Consider the following 19,000-nt stretch of genomic DNA (forward strand, 5'->3'; position numbering starts at 1 on the left):
TAAACTTACTGTATTGCTTTACTTTCCAAACGAGAGTTGACGACACGTTGATGAGTCACCTTCACAATACTATACACATGATTAATAAATATATTTTTTTTCGATTAAACATCCCAGCCTCACTTAGCAGCGTTTATATGTCACGAAATCATGACAATGAGTTAATTATGATATGATTATCAGTTCAGAGGGTTTCCGGCGACCGAAAACCAACCTTATTTTTCAGGTTGTGCGCAGAGAACTGCGGTTCCGTTATAAAATATACGACAGCATGGGTTTCCGTAGTTGAGGAGAACGCCAAACGCCACTGAACGGTATATACGTCGGTATGCCTTAATTGTGCATTATTTGATTTCCCTGTTGCTTGTCATCAGGCAATAAGCGACATTTTATTGTGGACCAGTTTTGCACGAATATAGATATAGATTTGTGTAATATATAGAACATAGAATATACATCAATACGAAATTCAAATATGCGATTAATGGAGCGAATCTGCACGCGTAAGCCGCGAAGAAACACATGCCGCTGTTTTCACGGCTGCCGTTGAATCCCCCGCTTTTTGCTGCTGGCAGTGCAGAGAGGCTGCAGCGCGTGACCTCACGAAGTTGAGGCTGCGCTGTCGTCGCATTCCGTGCGGGCAAAAAAACAAAAAACATATTGCCCGGCGCGTGACCTCACGAAGTTGAGGCTGCGTTGTCGTCGCATTCCGTGCGGGCAAAAAAACAAAAAAACATATTGCCCGGTGATTTTTTATTGCAGGTAAGGCTAATAGACATGGCCACATTTATAAAAGTTACCTTGCAAAGGTTGGCGTTCATTGGGAAGAGGGAATCTTGAGTGGTCGAAGAATAAATGTCGCTTGAGACAACGTTTAGACAAGGGTGACAAGGCAAGGGTGACCAAGTGCTGATTATTCGCAAATGTTTTTTTTGTTCAAAGCGGTGAATGGCGAAGAAGGAAAATGTCAACGTAGTCGTTTGTTATTTCTGCTTGTGTTATGTGCGTGTTTGTTATGCAGGTTTCTTATACGATTTGTCCTGGAGCTGCTGTTCGCCACAGCACCGGTATCCGCTTATTTTATTTTATTAGCAGAGACCAACACTACCAACTTTATCTAGCGTATCAAAAGGTAATTAGGAAATGATGATGAATACAGTAGCAGATTACTCGATAAAATTAGCCCTCGTTACGTCTGAGTACAGAATTGTCCGTGGCGATCGTTCAATTGACATAATAAATTGTCGCTGCTCGCTTACTGCGTCGATATATGTTAAAAACGATATCATTGTCGTTGAAAGCAACTCAAACGTCTGATGAAGAATACACAAGATAATGACTATACCATCGTGTCAGGCTTTCTCCCTGACACGCTGGAGTAGGTGCTTATGAGTTGTAACAAAATGTTACCTGCTCCAAATAGAGCGTTTGCAGTGCGTTTCACGAGATCTGACACATCTTAAAAATGGTGATGGGCGCTTGCTATTCATTTCGGGATGTTGTAGCCTTCTCGAAGCAGAAGGCAGGCACGTAAGTTCCTGTAATTCATCATACTGGGAACTTCTCAAGATACGAGGGTTGGACGATTTGGTTGAATTTCCTTATCTCGAAGATTTCCCGATACACATTAATGGTGGGGGGCTTGCTACGTCATCGAACGATTTTTCAAGAGCTCGTTCTTGGCTTAGCGCTTTTCATTCGCAAGTGCTGTGTTACATTGCCTAGCCGCTTTTGTCAATATTATGCCCAGCATCAGGATTGGCTGCAACTTCCTCTTACGAAGAGTTTTACAGCCGAAGAGCTTTTATGTGAATACGGGTCATGCTCTTCCTGGGTATATCGTACGGCACGACCTGCGGCTGGCACGGCGTGCTGCGTGTGTATGCAGCACGTGACCTGTCTTCACCTGAGGTATGGTGGCTGGCGCGTACTTCTTGCCGACCTTCTCGCGGGGCAACGCGGGTAACGCGAGGACACGGAAGATGTAGTAGGCCTGCACCAGGAGCACGACAGCTGCGCCGAATAGGAACCAGAACGCGAACACGGCAACCGCCATCGCGGCCGCACTTGCAGTGTACACGCAGTCGAGACCTGCGCACCGTTGCCGGCGTCAGCACCACATTTTTTTCGGTCTCGTTTATACTGTGAGTGACCACGATTCGGGCACATTTAACAAACGCTAAAAACATGCTATACGAAATTATTTTTGAGCCCACCGATATGCTGTCCCTCAAAGCCCGTGCTTATAGCTTCGGGACGTTAAACCCAGATAATCAATCGGTCAATCATACAATCGGTTTGTTCAGATTGCGGAGGTATACGTCCGGTGGCTCCACGGTGGGCGATGAGAGACACCATAATGGATAACTCTGTATTGACTTTGACCACGTGAGCAGCTAAAGTTGAGTACACTAACGTGTTTGCACCCGCATCCATTTGAATGTGGCAGGGACTCTAAGCCGCGACCTCGTACCCAGCAGTAGAGTACTGAACCCACACAGCCATGGCGGCGGGTACTAAAAAAAACGAACGTCTCATGGTCTGGTAGGAGAATAATCAACAAAATGGAAGACTTTAGCGATTGCATCACCACTCCGTTTTTCGTGATCCTTTTCCGACACATGCAGCTTGATTAACTTTCAGTTCTGTGAAAACCATTCCAAGGCTTTTGGTTTCGTATATAAAACCGAAAAAACGTGAAAAGGATCGCTGCAGAAGTTAGAAAAAAATAGGGTTGGGGGCATTTATATGTGGCTTAAAGGCTTACGAATGCCGAGCTGTTCTAAAGGGACATTCATAACTCCCGCCGCAGTTATGACATCTTAGAGTCTTGAAGTCTCAGCGCCTTTATCTATAGACAGGTGGATGTACCGGGTGCTTTAACATAAAAAGAAGCGCCTAACCGATATGCGAACAACTACCGCAGGAAATGCGTTAAATATTGAGCTCTGCATGCCGGCGTAGCGGCTCTAGTGTCGTATATTCGTCGTGACACCTCCTCCGGTTTCGCATTAACAAAAGCAACAATAGACAGCACTGATCTTAGCATTGGAGCCCCGTGTAGACGCTAGCACACTACAATCTTGGCGCATCTATTAAAGACGCCGATGCGAGCAGTCGCACGCCCTATTCAATCTAAATAACTCTCTCTTCCAGCGCATCATTGCACCCCAGAATTCACAATGTAGCAAGGCCTGATTCTTCAATGCACTGTCATGCAGCTGCGGTGAAATGACTGAAGATGCTGGGCTTGCCATTGCATCAAGCGTTGCATGCCACCACATCACGTCACGCGTGCGCAGACCAAAGCTTGAAGCGTTATGCAACCACGGGAAGGCAAACAAAGCGCTGTTGCTCTTGCAAGCAGTCGCTATATGACGGCATTGACGTTACTTACGCTGCGGTACCCGTTCGGCGAAGCTACGGTACTTGGTAGCAGCTAAGGCGGATACAACCCGTTCGACGGGTAGTGAAACCGAAGCACGAGACGGGTCGCTTCTTCTTCTTCTTTTCTTCTTCTTAACCTACAAAAATACGACAGATCGATATCAACAGCGGGGGAGCAGCCAGAGAGATATGTAAAGTTTCTTATACAAATTTAGGGCAAATATAAAAAAAAGAAGAAACAAGAAATGAGATGCGAACGCCACGTCTGAAGCCAAGTGGCACTTGCTAATTGACAGCACTTGCCGTCTTCGTCAAAATGGACGCGTGCCGCCACCACACCATCTTTGCAGCAGGCGACCTCTTCTGCGGGTAATCGCAGAGGCTCACCATGCTGGTTGATCCCAAGAGTCGTCACTTCGGCTAACAAGCATTGCACCCTGACGTTGTAACGAAGCTTTGTACGTCAACATTGTCTCATACTCGGGAATGTGGCAAGTGTGCGATCAGAGGAGACAGTTAACACTTTTAGAAACACAGAGTTCGTTCAGTTTTGTATGCGCACTTTCATGCGTGCCTCCAATTTTGATGTGTTTATTTCTTTAAAATTATGTTCAGTGTACTTTTTGAAAAGCTGTGATACGAAATCAATAATTGCACGACATCACGTCCTGTCTTGAAGTACCTTCAGCTAGCTGTCTTTATTTTTTTTTCGATGTAGATCATTCATGATGTGCGTTGGAACGAAGACTCTTATTTCATCAGACTGAAAGAAGCCATTCCTGCGAACAGTTAATTTATTCAAAACTTAATTAGATGTCGGCGCGTATTTCTGCAGAACGCTGGCGCTCCCGTCATTTCTGGGTGCCTTGCGAAAGCGGTTTGACTTTCAGGAAGAAAACTGGTCTGAAAATGACAGGAATGCTATTCGCATTAAAGAGAGAGAGAGAGAGAGAGAGAGAGAGAGAGAGAGAGAGAGAGAGAGAGAGAGAGAGAGAGAATACGCAGAAGGCAAATTAAAGTGATGTGGACCGCCTTGATCACTTTGGACCACACCACTTTATCGGTGTTTTGGTCTTTCCTTTCATTAATATAAGTTTTGATACGATCCTCGCTGACATATGCCCCTGATAAAACAGACAGTGGAGTGCGAAAGCGGTCACTGAAGGCGTGAATTTCCTCGGATGCGGCGGCGTACAATTTACTACCTCATTATGGCGACCTCCAGCTTTCACAACGTGGCATATAAGGTGTGCATTCAAGTGTGCTGACAGTGCGTGCTTTCAGTATGATGAAGTGCGAAGGGTCAAATACTTATTTTGGTGAGGGCACTATATTGATTACGAAAGAGTAAGATTGAAATACTGCATACAAAATAACGTTAACGTTTGTTAACCGTATACCAGCATATAGTTACCGCTTTATGGACAACTTCGTATGGTCTCTAACCACAGGGTGTCTACAAACCGGGAAAACTGGCAATTATCAGGGATGTTGAAGAGTCTGGAAGTACTCAGGGAAAACTCAGGGAATTTGTGCTTCTGTCAGGGAAAATTAGCTGCCATTTTATTGAAAGGGTACGAAAGTCGCTGTAATTCTGGCTTGAGTGACACAAAGGAATCGTAACGAGTCGTCTTTGACGCCGTGTCGTCGTCTGGAGGAGTTGCCAGTGTAAAGTCAATAACCGACTTTCCAGACGACCTATAATTCGCACGACTTTGCTGCACCATCCCGTACCCCATAGAGTCAATGTACAGGAATGTCTGAAATTTCGGACGCAAGAACCCTTCGCCGTCCGATTTTCCGAACATTTTACCGTGATCGCAAGTCCGAAACAGCATTAATCACAGCAGTGCATAGAGGAGACACTGACCAAAGCCACCACCACCGCATTTTTTATTATCTCGCTGCCTCGAACCGGCGCTCTCGCACGCAGATCCGCTGGCAGCCGTAGCCACTAACGCCGCAACGCTAGGCATATCTGCTTTGACGTCCGCTATTAAGCTTCTTGGCGTTCTGTGCCGTGTTTTTTCATTAAAAGAATTCACCGCTGTCAGCAATGGCACCAACTCCGCCTTTGTGGTCCGCGCGATTGGCTTCGAAGTTTGGAAGGCACGGCGCGTTGCATAAGCCGGTTCCCGAAAGTCATGTTCACCTCAATACGCATTTGTTACACGGTGAAGCATATGCAGAAGTATTGCGGTGAAGCAGAAGTGTGGGTAGGGACAATTCTCACGGCACGCAGCTAGTATTACTCCTTAATTCCACACGAGCGCACCTGCCATCTCCTGTCACAGTACGAGAACCGATATCCCTAATAAGTGTTTGACAGGGCTTCGGAGCTGTTTCGGATGTGCCTGTGGCGACTTGAGCTCTTAAGGGCAGTGAAAGACATGCATTCATTTTTTCGAACTGCCCGATTTTTCGGACGTTTTCGCAGCCCCTAAGGTGTCCGAGAAATCGGACGTTGACTGTGCAACTTACCAAGAGGATGTTTCAAACGGTCCGCGGGGCGGACGCGTGGCGCAAGGAGGACGAGAACAGGAAGGACCAACATATTGAGGAATGAACGGGAAAGGAAGCGTGCCGCCGCTTCGTTGAAGGAGCTTGAGCTAAAGAAAACAAAGTGTTGGCTGATACTGAGATGCAGGTGTCCCTCTGTTCAAACCAAAAGAAACTCTTTAACGCAGCAAAACGCAGCACTGAGACGTTGTGAGCGGACTGAGAGTATGTCAGGACACATCGTTCTCTTGATAACAGCGCAAAGGGACACGAACAAAAGGAAGAAACACGACAACATGCCACGGGTGCCCGTGTTGTCATGTTTCTTCCTTTTCTCCGTGTCCCTTTGCGCTGTTACCAAGAGAACGATGAATCTTAACCAACTCGGCCACCTTGCTATCTTGCTTCAGCATATGTCAGGACAGTTGAGGTTGACTTACCAGCGGTTGAGAGAGGATTTCACTTGGGACAAAGTTCGCGCCTTATGCCAATGAGCTTGCTATTAGTTGTTAGGAATGGCTCATGTTCGAAGATATCTGCTTGTGTATGCATATCCATTTTATTCGTATTTGAGAGTGTTAGACTCGATTTGCAATAGGTTTTACCATTTTTTGAAGATATTTTATTAGCTGTGCACTTTACTAACCCTTATCCAAAAAGGTGAGGCGTGCAAACAGGACACAAGAGAAGAGAAGTGGGCAACACGAACGCTGCGTTCGTGTTGCCCACTTCTCTTGTGTCCTGTCTGCACGCCTCACCTTTTTGCATAATGAATCCTTACCAACTAGCTCAGCTTTCTGTCGTTACTAACCATTCCTTTCTGTTTTCTTTTTGAATAAACTAAACACCACTCCTTAATATCCAAACTGGATTAAGTCGTTTTTCTTGTTTCTTTAACATACTTACTACAGAGTGAAAGCATTGGGTGACATGGTGTCAGCCCGTCTTGACATAAAACAGTTTTGTGTCACTCAGGGAATTTCGCAAAGGCACCCAGGGAAAACCTGGAAAACTAAGGAAATTTAGAGATGTCAACTTGGTAGGCACCCTGAACCAACATTAAGCGTCAAAGTGTTCTTGGTGAGACTGTGGCGGTATTAGATGCCCAGTGCTTCGGTCTCTGTGTGGGCTTCATTGCACATCAACAGTAGAAGCTTCAAGCCTATTTGCGCAGCCGATCACGTCATGACAGATTGAACGCGATCTGCTTTCTGCACAATCGACCGAACGCCTGAAAAGACCATGACAGGTTGTTCCGCGACAGAGGGGATCCACGTCAAGCAGTGCAGAGGACATTACTATATTTCCGAGTTAGGACCCGCTTTCCACCTAAAGGACGACGACAGTAGCGTTTTGGTCTGGCGTGATCGCAACTTGAGTGACACAAACTTCGGAAAGAACAGCCGAGATCAACGTAATGAGCTGGACACTTTGTTCATTTGGCTGCATGTCCTATTTTGGTGCAGCGTGCCGAATGTGATCTATATAAGAGAGCGGGCCTTCCACAATGCGATAGCTTACTGGTCGCTTTACATGTCAGGCGCTAAAGAATAAAAGTCTCTAACTGACTCGAACATTCGCGACCAGCGGCACAGGCTACCACCGTACTGTGGCTGAGAGACACATGACAGTATTGTTGGGGGCTGGGGTCTTTAGGGTGACAACTCAAGAAACGCTATCGCTTCTCTCACACTCATAAAATGGGGCTAGACTGTGTGCGTGTGTGCGCATGCGTGTACACCCACTGTTGCGACGCCAGTTACTTGAACTTCGGCCAGCGTTACTACTGGGTAGTGTGTCGGGGTCGGTACACCGCAGGCGTCCGGGAGACTATCGCGACCAAGCAGGGGCGAGACGATTTCTAGTGGGAAACTTGCACTATGTATTCCACGGTAACGAAGTAGGAAAGAAAGAAAAGAATACAAAAAGATACATTGCAGGGCCACTTAAATAGGCCCACTAAAACCGTAGTCAGGATATTGCTCATGCCAACGTCACATGGTATGTACTGAGTCCGGTCAGTGATTGGCGGCTGCTTCCTCTCTCCTATAAGGTGTTGCACGTGTGCTCGCCTTCACGTGGAGTAACCCGTTGGTCCCGTTTGGTCTGAGGAAGGATGGCCTCCCCTTGACTCGCACAGTTCGCAGCAATGTGCGCAGAAGGGTCCGTACTGTTCATAGAGTTCAGTAATGTGGAAAGTTGAGCTAGTTGGTGATTACTCATCATATCTCGGTGGTGAAGCGGCGCACTCACAAGGACAAGGCGAAGATACACAAGAATATGTGTGTCTAGTAGATGTTTGCAGCGAGTGTCGTGTATTCTTGTGTGTCTTCGCCTTGTCCTTGTCAGTGCGCTGCTTCACCACCAAGGTATCATAGAGTTCACTCGCACGGTTCATAGAGGAGGGCCTCCCCTTGACGCGCACTAACACCGAGGGGCCCGTAATCACTGCGGGGCGCCTGCCACATCGGGAGCCACCTGAGACACCCATAGGAATTTGGGATCTACCCTTCGTTTCCTGATTAGGCATGACACACACACACACACACACACACACACACACACACACACACACACACACACACACACACACACACACACACACACACACACACACACACACACACACACACACACACACACACACACACACACACACACACACACACACACACACACACACACACACACACACACACACACACACACACACACACACACACACACACACACACACACACACACACACACACACACACACACACACACACACACACACACACACACACACACACACACACACACACACACACACACACACACACACACACACACACACACACACACACACACACACACACACACACACACACACACACACACACACACACACACACACACACACACACACACACACACACACACACACACACACACACACACACACACACACACACACACACACACACACACACACACACACACACACACACACACACACACACACACACACACACACACACACACACACACACACACACACACACACACACACACACACACACACACACACACACACACACACACACACACACACACACACACACACATATCGATTTGCAAATTGCACGCATACAACAAAACATATTGCACCAACTTGCCTATTATAATGGCGAGTTGGGGCTGTATGACTTTCGTACAAGTGACTTTTCGTACAAGTGACGTACAAGTAGAATATTTATTAAATGAAAGAGAATTAAACGAACGGGTTGGAGATGAAGTGTTGAGCATCGTCGTTGCGTATACCGACCGGGCTGCATCACTTCTTTAGCCGTGCATGCATTTACGTCGGGACGTCGGTTCTCCGCCGCTGTCTACGAATTCCGACAAATATTCTCGATACCCGTGCCCACCGACGTACTGCTGCGCTTATTCGCTGCTTCCACAAGGCGAACTGAGCTTGCTGTAATATGTGTGAACGACGATCGCAAACGTCGTATCGTGCGTCGTAATGAACGGCAATTTGGGTGCTCCGGTTTTTGCCCGATCGCCTCCTGATGTTACTCGAGGCAGTGGTTACGGCAGTTGCGATAGCACTCTCAATTAAACAAGCCGTGCTTGCGCTACGGTCGTTATTACCAGATTGCCCGCTCGCTAGCAACTTTTGCAATCGGCCGGCACCGTATAGCGCCCTCCGCCTTTCGCGTGTGCGTCGTTATAATTGATCAGTCGTATTTCTTCTCCCGAACACGGAATTACCATTTCGCTGTCTTGTTTGTTCCGCACGTAAAGACGTTGCGGCGCTGTATGCCCATTTCTGCTGGCAAGGGTTTCCGTACGGCGGCGTTCACCACGGAACGTAAGATGTTGTCTTCGCACTTGCAAAGCAAAATAATGGAGGCCATGTGCCAAAGTAGGCGTGATCTCGAGGTGATTCATTATTTGCACACCAAACCCACGCAATAAATCGCGCATATTGCAGAGATAGTTGCTGCCATAACGACTATTCAGCTTCATCTCGAGGAGCTCCCATCACCTTTGTGTGTTCTTGCACTCCAATAACACCGTCAATAGGCGAGTTTACACTGATTAAGGCTTACGTCGGGGCTAGTCGGAATAGCATTATTGGGATACAGCGCTGCACGTGTTTAATGGACACACAACTATATCGCTCACTCGTTCATTATTGTGTTCTATGTATAGTTGTGTGTATATTACGCCTCTGCAGCGCTGTGTCTCAATAATGAGCTATGCGCTGGTAATTTTTAACTTATTTTGTTCGTAGGCCACTTGATTCCTCCGTCTGCTGCGCGCGAGTGGAAGGGAACGCACAACGACTGAGACATCAAATGGCCAATCTCGATTGCTTGGGCGACGCCGTCACGTTTCGTGCATTGCAGCGCCGAATGCTTCGCGTCGCGTGTTTGTTTTGCCGCTGCGCTCGTGTTAACGCGCTGCAACGCAAACGATCATCCTGCTCACCCCTCTGCCAATGGTGCGTTCTCCTCTGCACCTCTACTGCATCCTCTAACTCTTTGCACCCCCCCCCCTCTCTCTCTCTCTCTCTCTCTCTCTCTCTCGTCACACCTCCGCTAGCCGCTTGGTGAGCGCCATCGTGAGTGAGCTTGTTAGCGCAGTTGTCTGTGCGAGCCTGATTTATCACTGCGTCGTCGTTGGCCGGCTGGTGGTAGTGTTGCAAAAGGCGAGGCTTAAAACACCTGGATTTTATACAAGAAATGACAACTGCCGGCAGGGCCTCGTGGTTTGCGTCAGGAGAAGCATATCACCATTGCGCGCGCCTCACGCGTAGCGTTGCGTGGAGCGGGCGTGTAACATTAGGTGTAAAATCAGTTCTTCGCATCTTGCAAAGCCGTTCGCTCCTTGCGTTCCCTTTGCGTGAACCAGCGGCGAAGAGCCCGGCAACTGAGATGAGGCGGGTCGCCCTGTGCCGATCTATGGAGCTTTGCGATTGTGGAAGCTATGTAAGGACGTTCGCTGATTGGGTGCCAACGGAGAACGATTTCGTGCGCGTAAAAGTTAGACCTTTAGCACGGGTATTTCATCAAATGCTCATGAAATAAGGGCCTCGGAGAGCACTCAACAGGCGTAAAACTCGTTTGCTAATCAGTCCAGGCCTTTGGCGCTTCGTTCTAGTCACTTCATGTAAAACAATGGCACGCTAGCCTCTAAAGACACCCGCGCTATCTAAGCGGATCGTTGGGACAGGTATCGCTTTGAGAGCCCTGGCGGTAGTGTTATTACGAATTCAGTTCTACGAAGATGACATGTTCACGCATACTGTTCGAAACGAGGTATCGCTGCTGCTTTTGTAGCTATATTCTTGGGACATACGGGCTATGTTAAATGGTTGCCGTACCATGCGCATTATATTGCGATATGTGCTTTTATGCGAAGCATATTACGAGGGCTCAACTCAGCTCCTCAGGCGCAGCGGTGTCGCCATGAAACCACGTGACACCGTGACGTCACCACAGAGGAGAAGTGGCTTTGGCTCAACTCTTGCAAGATGGGCTGGGTGGGAATCGAACCAGGGTCTCCGGAGTGTGAGACGGAGACGCTACCACTGAGCCACGAGTACGAAGCTTCAAAGCGGTACAAAAGCGCCTCTAGTGAATGCGGTGTTGCCTTAGAAACGAGCTGTTTCTAAGGCTCAGGCGTGCGTCGCTTGCTCAGGCGCACATTTCGTTGCCGCGCCGAACGCTGCGTTGCTCGACGCTCACCGCGTCCAATGCGGGGCGTCCAAGGCGAAGCAGAGTAACGCATGAGTTGTTTCTTCGTCTAGCCGAACCAAATATAGCCAAGCAACAGCAGTTCACCAAGCTAAACAGTGGTTCAACAACTAAAATAAAGGCTAGTATGCTTCGCATCCTGGGCTTAACCTTACCTAAGCCACAGCCATTTTTTTTACAGCATTGCGTTTCGAGTGAGAGTGTCGCGTCTCTTTTTATAACATGTATGCCATATAACGGATCTCGTCAAGATATTGGCACTTAATTGAAGTTATCGGAGAAACAACCTAGGCGGAAGCCGCATACATACCCTCGGCAGCGCAGATACAGGGCTTGCATCGTGTTCGATGAGAAGGCGTCATCTTAGTGAAGCCATCACCAGGCTACCATTTTTTTTTTTCGGAGTCAGAACGCTGTATACGAGCAAAGGCAGTACCGGTTTCAATCGAACAAGCGCTCTGGTAGATATCAACACCTTTCGAGCTTAATGTAATCCTCAGGGATTATTAAAACTCTCGAAATGAGGGTTAAACATGGAACAAGCAATTGCTCATTTAATCGAAAATTAACTTCCAGTACTGCCGTCGTCCTTACAGTGCACAACAACCGCTTTCGTGCATCGTTGAAGTTTTCACACCGTCGTCCTTAACGTAGCGAAATTCATGGATAGGTTTTTCTAAAACCCTATTTCTATTATTCGGCTTTCACTTGCAGCTGCAACAGTACCGTGACCCGTATCGTGCCTGTTCTTCGATGCCATTTTCGAAAACGTGAACATGACAAGCTTGTTGTGGATTTCACTTCTTCATGCCCATCTTTGCCACCTCCTTGAGCGACAGGCCTTTGTGCAGGACACCCTCACGACCTAGAAAATTGAGTTCCTGGCCCTTACTACCACTCCTTATCAGACATCCCGTGCGGAAGAAATCTGTTTGTGTACTTGTAAAGACGTAGTTGAACAATGCCTGAAGGCAGGCATACAAACAAACAAACAAACAAACAAACAAACAAACAAACAAACAAACAAACAAACAAACAAACAAACAAACAAACAAACAAACAAACAAACAAACAAACAAACAAACAAACAAACAAACAAACAAACAAACAAACAAACAAACAAACAAACAAACAAACAAGCCCAAAACAAATCAAAAGAAAACAAATTCTCATTGATAACATAACGCTGTAAAAACTCCGCCTGTTTCAGGTGTTTCAGGCGCTGTCATACTGTGAAGAAAAAAAAAATCAGAACTGTCCGCAAGCAATATGTTGGTCACCCCGTCACCCACATAGTTGTATTACTAGTTATATTAACTATATTCACAAATTATATTAAAGAACATTGTGTCGCTTAATATACTGGCTATTGCATCAATGTCACCACAAACGCACTATGCGGAACCATAATTTCGTCTACACTGCACGGCGAGCTAAAACTCTATTATGCTATTTTTCTGCCCTTCAAGTTCATCTGCAACTCAAAAGAAAAACAAAGCTCACAATGTCGAATTGAATAAACAGCACATGGGGTTACATGCAGGCCTAGTTTTATGCAGACTTCCTCCAAGTACCAAAAAATGTGTTGCAGTACCACATTACATGGAATTGTGAATCACAACCGTTTGATAAAACACGCCACACAATGGAGCGATGGGAGGCATAGCTAACCAGCTCAGACCTGGCGGGACGTACAACAGTTCTTCATAAAACAGGTCAAGTGGGGGCTGAGACTGGTGGGGCCTCTGTACTAAAGGGGCTTGGTGAGCAATAAAAATTATCTTTCTCTCTCTCTCTCTCTCTCTCTCTCTCTAAATAGGGCTGGCGATACGATGGGATACAATATTAAGTGCCAAGCACGAAGAAAAGGGGCCACTATACAGGGCGGAGAAAACCAAGAATCTTCTTCGGCGCTGAACCATTCCTGTGAGCACGGCTTAGCCACGTCGTGGTCCTCCAAGCATCGTCGATCGTCGAACAGGGAAACAAGAATATATTATGTAAAAGCAAACTGCTGCGACGCTGATTGCGTCTTTACTCTCCTTATCCACGTGGGATCACAATTGAAATACAGGCAACTGCAAATGTAGTCCGCAGCCGCAACGGACTAAGTCTCCGCAAAACGCGAGATTTTTGGCGAAGCGAGGGTGAAAAAGACGGGCGATAAATTTGCTTCCCGCACTTAACCACCTCCGTCCTCGACTAACGCCTCAGATAGAAAAGTTCCCGAAAGCGTCGCATAAAATAATTTGTCGCACATGATGGTTCGAACGCGCTCTTGTGCATATTAAAAGAAAGCTTCATTTATCGCACTCTTTTGTCTTTCTCGCGGGACTGCAGCCCTCGACGATGGATTCTCCAAATGAACGCTTAGTCGCGGACCGCTGTGCGTAGTTCCTTCCGAGGCACTCAACTTTCCTTGTCAAAAGAGAGGCTCAGGTGGGCTTTTGAGACGTTCGCTGCAAATGCCGGCAGAACGAAGCCTTCCGCAGCGGCTGTTGCCCGGCAGGACATTAAATGACGATGACCAAGTGGGATTTTCATCTGCACGAACGGTCCCGACTGAGCTATTCACTGGTGTTTCTCTTATTTTACGAATGAAATGACACAGCTAGTCGAGTCGTTCCAGCTTCGCAAACTCGGGCTCTTGGTTCTTTTATGACTGTCTGACGACGTGCACCGCCGCCTCCCTATCAGCTTCTCATCATCTTTCTTTCTTTCTTTCTTCTAAATTTTTTTTATATTTCTTAGTGCTATCTGATACGGTCTTATTCGTCCTTTTCTCGGTGTTGGCTGTTCCCCGAAGTCGACGTTGGAAGCTCGTTTTTATATATCTCAATTTGACGTTCGGCGTAACAAACTGGAGACAGTGGTGCAGTACGAGAATGGGCAATCGAAGTATGGATTTACTTTCAGCGACATGCGTTGCTCAGCACGTGCGACTTTTTCGCTTTTAGGACGTGGGAATCTTTAGAAGACTGTCACCCCACCTCGTGCTCTTGCGCCAGAGTGTCTGTCTGTACAGCTCCTCCTATTGGCAAGAAGACCTGCACTTCTAGAGCTGTGACGTTGAGAGGAAAGATTGATAACCCGTACATTATTACGCTGTTAATTTCTAGAAAATATTCGCAGAATAGGTTACACTCACTGAGTTGAACTCGTGCGGAACGAGATTTAGACTGTATAAGCGTTGACAGGGGGCGCGGCGGGCGCAGGCGGCGCCTGCGCATTCTGTGATCTTCCGGCCAAAGCATGATTTTCGATTGGAGCTTAGGCATCCCTAGGCGACGTTGCAGAGCTCACATGTGTTCCGCTATCTAGCAGGTATTCGACCGTTGCGCTTTTCCTGTAGGTAGGAGACGGGTGTTCTTCTATCGCCCCCACCAGTCTTCGCGCACCGCCGCTCAATACGTGGATGCACTGCAGGGCAGCAGCTCCCGTTTTTGCTACAAGGCCCTCGGTCATCCCAAGTAGCAAGCTGGCAGTAGTTGCTTGCTGCACTACATGGTGATATTGTACAATTAAGTAGCGCAAAAGTACACGACACTCTCCAGTGTCTGTACCTTGTGCCATGCCCTCTTGCTCCGTTTAGTCAAAGCAAGCTGAGCTCAATGCTACGATGAGTGAGAGCTAGCTGGTTCAGGAATACACTGTGCTTGGCTAGCAGCTATAGGTGAAAAAAAAAAAAACAGAAACGCCAATTTTTCTTCGCTCAACCAGCAGGCAGCGGGCCCTAGTAATTGTGGTGGTTGTGGTGATCGTGTTCAGGTTCCGGCAGCGTCATGGCCTATCCTAGCCCATCCGTGTCATGGTAACAAGCACACATACATAAGCACACATACACTAAGTTCCAGCAAAATAGCGCACTAGCAAGATTTTCGCCTGTCGCCAAATAAGTGACCGAAGGCTAGTGGTAAGGGAACCGGTGCGACAGGAGCCCGACAAGGAGTGACCAAGAGACAACGAGACGGCGCAGCATCCGCGCATCCTAAGTTGTCGACCACTTATTGCTGATCCAGTGAGTGCGTTCAGCTTGTCACGTGCATGTGCGACATATACGCCGTCCTATAGGAAGGTTACAGTTCGCTTCTTCATGTTGCTACGGGGGAATAGAAAGTGAAGATGGCGCTTTAAAGGGAGGTGTCTGCGTTTTCTTCCTTGGTCGACCGTCTTTCATTTACTCTTCCTGCGATGCAAAAGGTCAGCAAAGGACGTTATAATATCGGAAGGAATAGAAAAATTACTCGTAATGAGTGGCTCCACTTGACGTCACAGTTCTCCCAGATGATAGTGCGTTAAATAATCTAATCTATCGAATAATGTATGTATGTATGTATGTATGTATGTATGTATGTATGTATGTATGTATGTATGTATGTATGTATGTATGTATGTATGTATGTATGTATGTATGTATGTATGTATGTATGTATGTATGTATGTATGTATGTATGTATGTATGTATGTATGTATGTATGTATGTATGTATGTATGTATGTATGTATGTATGTATGTATGTATGTATGTATGTATGTATGTACGCATGTATGTACGTATGTATGTACGCATGTATGTACGCATGTATGTATGTATGTACGCATGTATGTATGTATGTATGTATGTATGTATGTATGTATGTATGTATGTATGTATGTATGTATGTATGTATGTATGTATGTATGTATGTATGTATGTATGTATGTATGTATGTATGTATGTATGTATGTATGTATGTATGTATGTATGTATGTATGTATGTATGTATGTATGTATGTATGTATGTGATAGCAATGGTTATCTTTAAGGTTTCATGTTCCCAGCTTTTATTTTCCCCACAACTGAATCTGAAATATACACACTATTGCAAAAATACTAAAAAAGAAACCTTGGAGGACGCCTAAACTTCGCCTTTAAGAGTGGAATGCGATAGCATTCAAAGATCACCGACTGCTTCTTACGCTTCCCGGCAACCGCAGCTTATGTAACCGTAATGTTTGACGGGAAACGTTGGCGGTGAATTCTATGCACGAAGGCGAGCTTTCTGGTAAAAACGCGGCCTCTTGCGTGGGCCGATCCCGGAGGATGCGCCCATCCACGCAAAAAAACAAAACAAAAAACAATTACGTCATTTTCAGGTTTCTGTTATTGTTTCACACTTTTAATATTGCTAAGAAACAGCCACTACAGTGTGGCTGCACTGAAGAGGAGGAAGACGACGTCTGAGAAGATTTAACTGAAAGGCATGCGCAGGCGGTGTTTTGTTGCTTGACATTTCTTTGTAGCTGTCATTCTCAAAATTCCGATGAATAATTTTGTGAAAAATGTAAGACAAGGTATGCGCAACTTTAGTGATAGAATGGTGTGGCAGTATAACACAGATATACCGCCTGTCATATAGCAAGGCGTGGCATATGCATGCACCTAAATACATGCGGCAATTTTCGCTCACGGATAACTCCGTCGGCGCCTACACCGCATTTTATGCGGCACCGGGCCGTTAACGCTGTTGCGTTAACGAACGAACGAATGATCTTAAACAAAGAACAATAATTTCTGAACTGTGCATGCGGCGTTGATGAATTAAAACATCGGCCTGTTAAAGCACTTGCCCATATTCAGATAGATCAGTCGCTATTGCAAATATCTAACATAATGCTTAGTTCTGGTATTTTCCCTGATGATTTAAAGATCACAAGGGTGTCGGCTATTTTTAAGGACGGCAATAAAATGATTTTAATAATCAGAGGCCAATCTCTTTATCGCCTATATTCTCTGAAGTGGTTGAGCAGGTCATAAACTTACGACTTTGTAATTATTTACTAAAGGAAAAGATGATCACAAACCAACATTAAGTCCCCCCCCCCCAAAAAAAAATCTGCTGAACCGGCCCTACTAGATATTAAAGAAAAAATACTTGACAATTTTGAACATAAATTACTCAGTTTAGAAGGCTTTATTGATTTGAAGAAGGCTTTCGATTCACTTGTTGCTAAAATTTCCTAAACACAGAATTATAGGAATGACTTTAGAACTAATAAAAGGTTATCTGAGTGATCGTCAGCAATGTACTGTGGTTACTGACACTAAATCTAATATGGGTAAAATAACATGTGGCGTCCCACAAGGGTCAATCCTAGGCCCTTTGCTTTTTATTTATTTATGCTAACGACATTCCTAACATACCATTCACAGCCGACATATTTCTATGCGCTGATGACACTAATGCATGTATTCTTCCCTGGTAACGCGCTCATTCTCCTTGAACAACAGGCAAAGCTTTGGTTGTGACATCTACCTGACTGGCTCGAAAATTATAGTCTAGAACTAGACACTAACAAAACGTAATATGTTTTATTCTGTCCACGTAGTAAGACTATCACGAGAGAAGCTGACATGACTTTTGAGGGGCGAAAAATTGAACGTGTCACAGCACATAAATAACTTGGGGTACTTATTCAAGAGCACTTAGACTGGTCCTTGCACACCTATTATGTCCGTTGCATGTATTTCATGATCTACGGGTATTATTTGTAAATAACGACAACTGCTTTCACAATGATTAAAAAACAACTATATTTCACAATAGTGCATTCGCATGTCTGCTACTGTCTTCTTGTATGGAGGATTACGACTAAAGCAAACACAGATAGAATTCATGGCTTGCAAAAGAAAGCTATACGACTAATAGAAAGAGTATCACACAGGTTTCATACGGCGTCTCTTAAAAAGAAAAAGAAAAAAAGAAACATGGAGTACTAACCGTTAGAAACGTCGCGAAAAAAAAATGGTAGTAGTTATCTACAACCAAGTAAAATATAATCCCTCAGGTCTTTATTCGGAGGCATCTTGCGAGAGACCACTGTCACAACTTACGCCATAAGATTCTACTATTTACAGGACAGGAAAACCACGAGCCAATTACGGCGCCGGAAAACTAAGCTATCAGATTACGCATTTTTTAAAACCAACACATTTCTGTAGCTCCTTTGATTGGGGAGATCGGCTCATACCGTGTTTTTAAAAGAGAGGTACATTCATATTTATTAACAATACAAACATAAACCTTGTGCCATGTTGTCTAAAAGTATTCGCTGTTTGTCTATTTTACACTTTGTGTCATTTGGAAGTCGCGAAAATAAATCTTTCGCTGTCATTTGCCTGCATTAATATTGTCATCTTTTTGGCTCCACTTGTACAGTTTTTGTCACTCAAATGTAATAATTCTTAGTTACGTATATTTATGTTCAAAAGCGTTTCTCTACACAGCTACTCGTTGTGTCTTATGCTGTGTTTTTTTCTGCACTGTTATAGCTTTTGTGAAATTGTAACACTGAGCTTTGCGTCATTTTGGTGGTGAATATGGG

General features: G+C 45.7%; 2 protein-coding genes across 2 annotated transcripts in view; one reads left to right on the forward strand and one right to left on the reverse strand.

The window, feature by feature from the left end:
• LOC135898121 (PDZ domain-containing protein 8-like) overlaps positions 1-3,493 on the reverse strand; it is a 47,625-nt gene extending 44,132 nt beyond the window's left edge. The window contains exons 1-2 of the mRNA XM_065426868.1: positions 3,398-3,493; positions 1,907-2,091 (exon numbers count right to left, since the gene is read on the reverse strand). Coding sequence (XP_065282940.1) covers positions 1,907-2,056 — 150 coding nt within the window. The 5' untranslated portion in view covers positions 2,057-2,091; positions 3,398-3,493. The remainder of the gene's footprint in view (positions 1-1,906; positions 2,092-3,397) is intronic.
• rdgC (retinal degeneration C) overlaps positions 1-19,000 on the forward strand; it is a 352,883-nt gene that overhangs the window by 66,548 nt on the left and 267,335 nt on the right. The window lies entirely within an intron of this gene.

The sequence above is a fragment of the Dermacentor albipictus genome, chromosome 3 (assembly GCF_038994185.2).
Source record: "Dermacentor albipictus isolate Rhodes 1998 colony chromosome 3, USDA_Dalb.pri_finalv2, whole genome shotgun sequence".
NCBI lineage: Eukaryota > Metazoa > Arthropoda > Arachnida > Ixodida > Ixodidae > Dermacentor > Dermacentor albipictus.